Genomic DNA, 8,649 nt, shown 5'->3' with positions numbered 1-8,649 from the left:
TTATAAGATGTCAAATAAAAGTGTTTTGTGGGTGCAGGTAGGTTGTATATAATGGGCCTTGTTTAAATGCTGTCTCACTGGCACTTGCCATCAAAATTGCCTTTTGGTTTACTACTTTCTTCTCCCTTTTCAAATTTTCATCCTTAATCACACCTACTTTAAGGCCCATTCCTTATTGTATAGTAATTAATAATGGAAATTGATGAAAATACACTTTTTTTTTTTTTTAAATTGCCTTTTTTTTTTGAAAAGCAAGCATATATTAACGAAAAATATACAAGAATACATGTCGGGTTGGATCTTCATACAAGCATAAAGAACCAAACAACACCCGAGACCAATAACTGACAGCACAATTACCTAGTGGGATAGCAATGAGCGAAACCCATAAGGATATTACAAATATATATAACGAACACCATTTTTACAAAAAATTGACTTTTTACACCATTCGGTAGACGGGATTTATGTCTACCACCTTTATCTGTCGTCTACTACCATTTTTACAAAGTAGTAGACAGTAACAACAAGGTAGTAGACAGTGAGAACAAAGCAGTAGACAGCCAATTACAAGGTAGCTGGCCGTCTACTGCCTTGTTGTTACTATCTACTACCTTGTTGTAGGTGTCGACTGATATGTATTCTTGGTATCGACACCTACAACAAGGTAGTAGACAATAACAACAAGGCAGTAGACGGTCAGCTACCTTGTAATTGGCTGTCTACTGCTTTGTTCTCACTGTCTACTACCTTGTTGTTACTGTCTACTACTTTGTAAAAATGGTAGTAGACGACAGATAAAGGTGGTAGACATAAATTCCGTCTACCGAATGGTGTAAAAAGACAATTTTTTTTTAAAAAATGTATTTTATTTGAAGCCTTAAAAAAAGCGTATTTTGAACAACTTCCCGATTAATAACTATACTAGTATAACTTTACTTAATCATATATTTTTGTTGGTTCCGAAATTGACATGATTGTTCATTAGGAGAAAGCCTAAACATGTTTATTTCTAAATACTTAAGCCTTTTTGTCTACTTGTTTACAACTATCAAAATTGTTTTCTTAAGCTCATTGTGTATTTGTGTTCATAAGAAAACATCGAATCACTAATCCGTGCACACAACGGGCTGGTAGCAACATCAATTTACAATCTTCATAGTTTGTTCCACTCAAAATTGAAAATTTGCAACTACGTGAACTTACTTATCATAGTTTTCATTAGTTACACGGTACGAACGACGGAATAAATAAATCGTGTACACTAACGCAAGAAACAGCGTTTTCAGCGACTCCCGTGTGTCCAATATTTCCAATCCAATCGTCCACAAGATCGATTCCGCAAACTAACCAATTCCTTAAACTCAAAAACACGTCTCACATAATTACCCCCACCACAACCCACTTCTTTACCCGAATCCATTTGTTCTGGGCCTTCTTCGGGCCCATCCGCAACAGGCTGAGTTTCAAGTTCGGGTTCTTCTTGAGGTGGCGACACGTCATCAATGATGCTTCCCAGCATCTCAACGACCTCGCTCATTTTAGGTCGGGATTTCGGGTTTTTTGTCAAGCATTTATTGGCTAGAGACGAAAGTTTATGAGCTGATTTAAGCGAGTAGTCTCCTTCAAGACGCGGGTCGATAATTAAGTGGAATTTTTTTGAATCTGAGACGTAAGGTTTGACCCATTCCAAGAGTTTCTGTTCGGTTTTAGGTAAGTTACGTTCTACTGCTCGCCGGCCCGTGATAAGCTCGTAGAGAACAACACCGAAGCTCCATACATCGCTTTTGGCTGTTAGTCTACCGGTTTGTACGTATTCTGGAGCTGCATAACCTACTGTCCCAACAACCTATTAAGAAAAAGAACGAAGTCAAATAAAGAAAATGGAATTATTAAGATTTTGTGTCGCCTATGGAATTATATAGGCGAGCTTACGACTGTTGAGACGTGGCTTAGACCAGCAGCGGGACCCTGTCTTGCTAGTCCGAAGTCTGAGAGCTTCGGGTTAAAGTCTTCATCCAGAAGAATGTTTGACGTTTTAAAATCTCGAAAGATTAACTGCCTCAATATGATATAAATATGAGAATGCAAGAAGATTAACAATTTTATACATATACAAATAAGAACGGTGTATCACGAAACTTATGACCAACATTTTATGAATCTATCAAGCTATGAGCCTATGAATCTAATGTAGTACGGATTGTAGTTATTGTATGTGACACATGTGTGTTACTAAACTTTTAAGAGATCAATACCATTTTTCTAAAAGACCTATGGGACAAAAAATTCATGATTATCTTGAATTTCATTTATACCTTGATTCATAGGCTTTAGTTAACAGGTAACAACCCATCGGATAACATGAGATGGTAGCCCTATTTGAATTTAGCAAGAACGTTTTCATAAGACCTATTAGAACCTTACTCTTAATCATCCTGGGCCCGAGTGAGCCGACAAAGCTAAAAAACTTACCCTAAAGTCACCAATCTACAACAACTTGGATGATATTGCCATTCTCAAATGAAAAAATTTGTTCCTTATCAGTAGTACCAGTATACACCTGCGACTTCGTGGAATTAATAATTAATAGTTATGAAAATATAATAGTGATAATAAAAATAAGTTTTATTTCTTTAATTTCTTTATATATAGGAGAGAACAAAGATAATTGAAATTGTTTTTCTTATATATATATAAAGAAGATAATTGACTTTGTTACAATTCAGCGGTTGAAATCACATCAATTGTTTTCAAATCAATCAATGGTCAATGGTTGGTTTAAAAAGAGAGAAAATTATGACGTCATCATCCAAATCAATGATTGAAAATCATAGTTAGGAACTCATCTAACGGTCAATATTCAATATTTTGACAAAAGATGACATAATTATGATTTTCCTTTTATATATAAGAAGATTGTAACGTATAACAACCACTCAACAAGTATCTTCTAATAGTCAGATAAGGAGAGGTGGAACGGCAATTAGTTAAATTTTAGTGAGAAAGATCATAACAAAATGATGGTCATTTGTATCATATATGGATCTCTATTCAGTTTTGTATATCATGTGAAAGGCTCTTGTAAGTACATATATGGATATATATACAGATTCCTCCAACCACCAGCACTGGTGCCTGAGTGGTACCCCAAGGTTCTTCGATTTCGAGCCTCGTCGGGGTGATTACCATGATTTTCTACATGATACATGCCCGTATGGATTGATATCCGTGTAGGGGTCACTGGGAATATCCTTAAAGCGCGTGTGTAGAATATGATAGGGAAGGTGGTTAATACCCCTCTAGGTGATTCCGAAATGGCTGTTAAAAAAAAAAAACAGATTTCTCCAAATTCTAACAAATCACATACATTATTTCAAAGTCAAAGCCAAACCCCCTTTTTCCAGTCTTCAAAATGTAGAAACTAATAAACAGCAACTTTTATCAATTCAAGTTACAAATTTACGGCTAGTCAACAATTTAAAAAGGTTCTTAAGTGCATCAAAATGTCGTAAATAACATATGTTCATTGTATAAATCCATATTTTGAATGCAATTATTGTAAATATAATAATCCCACAATGTCAAATTTGAATAATTATGCCTAAATTATTGGATGGATTAGTTTTCTATATTCATTCTACTCAAAATTTATTCTTCATCTTAGAAGATACTCCTATTATTTAAGCATAGTCAACAATTTTCATCCTAAACTAATAATTCAATGCTCAAAACACATCAGAATAACAGCTTAGGATGCTCATAAAATACATAAATATAACCAACTGTATAATCAATACCGTACCTGAAAGTCCATCTCTTCATGTAAGTAAGCCAGACCACGAGCCGCACCTTCAGCAATCCGTAAACGTGTCATCCACGAAAGAGGAGCTTTCCCTCGAGTCAATAAATGATCTTCCAAGCTTTTATTACTCATAAGCTCGTACACTAAAAGTCTTTGAATCCCTCTTTCATCATCTTCAGCGCAATATCCAACCAACTTTACCAAATTCGGATGATTCACTACTCCCAAAAAATTCACCTCATTAATCCACTCCTTATGCCCCTGAAAACTAAAACATATATAAAATAAAATACATAAGATGAACTAATACAACAACACAACCACATTCGCACATAACATATCATTTTAACGTTTAAATTGTCTTCTAAGCCATCAATCACAACTAACACATAACTAGGGCTGCAAAAGAATCGAGCCCGATGGAAGCTCTTCAAGATTAATAATAATACTTATATAAAGTATCCAAAATTCGAATAACTAATACTTTAAATAGAACTTAGCTCTGATATACATTTTATTTTGTGTATATATTCAATCTATATATTCTATATACACACTAACACACGCATTAAAAGCTATTTTAAGCTCAAATCGTTTACATTCACTAAACTAAGCTTGCACATTTTTAGTATTACCATAAATATGTCAATTACTTATAAACCTGGTAAATCATCAATTAAAGTCATTAAAGTAAAATAATAGTATAAGAGATCAAATAAAACACGTGCCTGAAATCCATTGCGATTGAGCTGCTTAATGGCAACATCCAAACACCGATCACCGCCATCATCTCCGTCATCATCTCCGTTGTCATCACCGGCGGCGGTGCTATCTCCGGCGACACTAACAACACCTTTATAAACACAACCGAAACCTCCTTCACCTATCATAAGCGAACGATTGAATCCTTTAGTAGCAGATTTCAATTCAGCAAAACTAAAAACCCTTAGTTCATTAGCACGTCGCTGAGTTAATAATTCTAGAAACCCTAACGAGTCAGTGAACTCGGTGGATGTGTAATCGGAATCGTACTCGGAACGGCGAGTTGTATCGAGAGTGCTGGATGCAATACTGAGGGAACGAGCCCATGAAACCCTAGCGGATGATCTTGAAACGACGGCGTTTTCGGTTTCAGGTTTTTTATCGCCGGTAGTGAAGTGAAAACACTTCATTTCATGATAGAGTAGATTTTGTTAGTGAAACGACATCGTTAGTATCGGAGGATTGGTTGTAGAGAGAGAGAGATGAGATGGACATGTGATGTGTCAGTTGAAAAGAACGAGAAAACAGGTTTTGTTTTGTTTTGATTTGCTACTTGTTTATGGTAGTGTTTGTTTGACTATTTTCTAAGTCGGACGATGATTTGTTCGGTGAGATCGGGAATCTATTGGGAATCAACTGAGAATTTATTGGGAATCACTTTTTAACTGCAAAATTGAAAAAAAATATACTCTATAAACTTAATTTAGTGATAAGTGAATTCATAAGTTGTGATAAAAACTTAATTTAGTGATACGTGAATTCATAAGTTGTGATAAAAGGCATACACAATATTGAAAAAAAAAATACTAAAAAAATGTGAATATAATCACTTCAATTTAATTAGGGAAAAGTATATAAAAATGCATCGAACTTTCACCAAATTTCTATTGTATGCATCCAACTTTCAAATCTCCTATTATATGCATTTAACTTTCTAAATTTTCATATTGTATGTATTTAACCTGCTATAATAGGTAACTTTCTATTAGATATTTACATTATTAGTCCTTCATGTTTGTAAATTGTAATTACATTGGTCCCTCATCATCTTCCATTCATCTTATTTTTTGAACATCCGTTAAAAAATCAAACACCAATTGTTTTAACTCCGCCATACAAAAACTATATTCACAGTAAATGTTCACCACCAATAGGAACTGAAGGCTGTGATGTCCCATGTATGAAGGATATAAAGTGCAAGCATATTCGATTGTTTCTGAGCTGTAAAGTATGAATTTGAAAAGTTGCCTCTTTATTTCATTTTTAATTGATTTTAAAGTTCAAGTGTTTTAATTCAAGTGATCGGAAATGCGTACAGTTGCAGCAAACGGCGAATAAAGTAGCAGCATAGAAAATATCATGGATAAAGGTGGCTCAAGAGTCTCAACATAGAGGTAATATAAATAAGAACATTAAGAGTTACCTCACCAGTTTGACAATTCACATTTGAAAGGAATTTTGGTTATCGATTTGTCCCAAGAAGCAATATTTATTGATTCAATGAATCTTGTTTTCATATTTCATATGTAATTATTTATTGGGGGTAAGTGGAAGCATAATGCAGTTGTTATACTTGACTTAATATGCTTACATTGTTGCTAATAGTCATTGAACTTAGATTTAGATTATCATTGTAGTATGATACTTGTGTTGACGTATATAAAGCATTATTACTCTTATATACTAAACCCCAACCAAAATTGTGTCGTCTCATTACTGATAAACGACATTTACCCCGTCCTTTTTCCTCTAATTAAAAAACCCTCACTCCTCTTTCCCATTATTCACTAAAATTTAATGTATTAAATGTAATTAAAAAAAATAAAATATAATGATGCTCATAAACGACATTTACCCCGTCCTTTTTCCTCTAATTAAAAAACCCTCACTCCTCTTTCCCATTATTCACTAAAATTTAATGTATTAAATGTAATTAAAAAAAATAAAATATAATGATGCTAATATACCGCATTCCTACAGATGGATGACATAATAATCCAAGCTTTAGGCTCTCTAAGGGCCATGTTTGGTAACATTGTGGGGATGTTAAACAACTAGGCAACAAATTTCCTATTTGAAAGATAGACAAAGATCAATCGTGTGGCTGCTATAGGATGCCCACAAGACTACTTTGAATGCATTGACTGTGGCAGGTAATATCAAATTAATAGCTTATAATTGTTGTGTTAGCGAAAGTAGCTATTTTATGTAATAGACATTCGGATAAGTAAAGTAGAATGATATGTAATTAGTAAATGCTATGTATTTTGTCTATGTAATGTACATACAGTTTATGCAACGTTAATATATTAGAACCATAACCAAAACTAAACAAAATTAGGCCGCCGCAACGCGCGGCCCGATACAACATTAGTTATTAATATTCTACAGTATAAAAGAAGTATAGAACGGAGAATAAAGACTAAACATTCTTCGTTTCACCACAATACTACACATAAATTAAGTTAAATGGGAAAGTGGAAGATAAACGGGAGCAGCGAAGAAGGCGGAGATACGACGACGGCGGAGATCGGTGATGGTGCTGGCGGTAGAAGTTGTATAAATGGGAAAGTGGAATAAATGGGTTTTATTTGATTTTCGATTTTGATTTAGTTTAAATATAGTTTGATTTGATTTTGTTAACATGAATAAATTTTTGGTGGGAATTGTAAAAAAGAGAAATGAAGTTGAAGAAGAGTGATGAAGAGGAAGAGGATATAGCTTCGTTATAATTTCGTTAGATAAATTGATGTTTATTTTGATTTCGTTATGTTGAGAGACTAACTGCGTCAAAAAGTTAACTTTGGTAACCTGTTACTTGATGAATAAGTCATGGATTGCGTACAATAGGAGAAATTTAAAAGTTGAATGCATACAATAGGAGATCTGAAAGTTGGATGCATACAATAAGAATTTAGTGAAAGTTCAATGCATTTTCATATACTTTTTCCATTTAATTACTATTATCAATTATCAATTCAAATATTGTGATACAGTATAGAATCAAACATGACCACGTGGAAATTTAAAATAGAGAACTGACATGTGGAATCACAGATTTATTTAAAGGAAATAATTTAATTATGTTTTTAGTATTAAGTGAATAAAAATGCTAAAGTCATTTAGTTTAATGACCCGTGAAACCACGAATTTTGACTAATAAACTTGTCGTTATTTTTACAAACATATAGAGACATGTATTTTCGCATACATATGTAACATAATTAATTCCGTAAAGAGAATCCATATCTGAATATTAACGTAATCCATATATAACATATGTAACGTAATTAACGACAACCCTTAGATTTGCCATTAAGATTTTTTTTTACATCACTTTAGGATCACCCAAAGGGGACTTAACCACCCACACGTTCATCTTCCGTAGTTGCAAAACTTGCCCCAAACTACCGTCCTGGAATAAACCCGGAACAATCAAAGGGCATTGCTGGTAAAATCCCCCTCCACGCTACTATGGGTGGATACTTTAGGTCAGGGATAACATTGAGTGTAATTAAAATTAAATTTATGCATAAAAAGTGGTACAATCTAATAGTTGGTGGTAGTTGTTTTTATGGGGGTGGGTGGTTAATTTTAATGTACAAATTAATTAAGTATGTCTTAATTTCTTAAGGACAATCCTTAGGGTTGTCATTAATTTTTTTTTAATAATATAATAATAATTATAATTACAATTACAATTACAATTACAATTAAAGTTATAATTATAATAATAAAAATAAATAAAAATAATAAATTTTGCTATAAAATTGAGTATTTATATATTTAACAACAATTATTAGTAATAACAAATGTCTCTTAAAATTTTTCTAAGAATTAAAATACAATTATTATATTATATAAACGTTATACAATATGCTTCAAAATTTGTACATGTGTTCATTGAGTGTTTTGTAGAAAATTGTACACTTTGTTTTAAGATTTATATATATATATATATATATATATATATATATACATACATATATATATATATGTATGTATGTATGTATGTATGTATATATATGGCAAAGATCAAACGCTGAGTGGTTCTTGGTGGGATAAGGGGATAAGTGATTTTG

At 32.9% G+C, this 8,649-nt stretch overlaps 1 protein-coding gene across 1 annotated transcript; it reads right to left on the bottom strand.

Moving 5' to 3' along the window:
- Positions 1 to 1,285: 1,285 nt before the first annotated feature.
- Positions 1,286 to 5,186, bottom strand: LOC139898946 (serine/threonine-protein kinase PCRK1-like). Its single transcript, XM_071881749.1, has 4 exons — positions 4,534 to 5,186; positions 3,806 to 4,066; positions 1,936 to 2,058; positions 1,286 to 1,849 (listed from the first exon to the last, which is right to left on the bottom strand). Exons 1-4 carry the CDS (start codon positions 4,975 to 4,977, stop codon positions 1,286 to 1,288), a joined length of 1,392 nt encoding a protein of 463 aa, XP_071737850.1. The 5' UTR covers positions 4,978 to 5,186.
- Between the last annotated feature and the right edge of the window lie 3,463 nt (positions 5,187 to 8,649).

The sequence above is a fragment of the Rutidosis leptorrhynchoides genome, chromosome 3 (genome assembly GCF_046630445.1).
Source record: "Rutidosis leptorrhynchoides isolate AG116_Rl617_1_P2 chromosome 3, CSIRO_AGI_Rlap_v1, whole genome shotgun sequence".
Lineage (NCBI taxonomy): Eukaryota > Viridiplantae > Streptophyta > Magnoliopsida > Asterales > Asteraceae > Rutidosis > Rutidosis leptorrhynchoides.
This window is presented reverse-complemented; position numbering and strand designations above follow the sequence as displayed.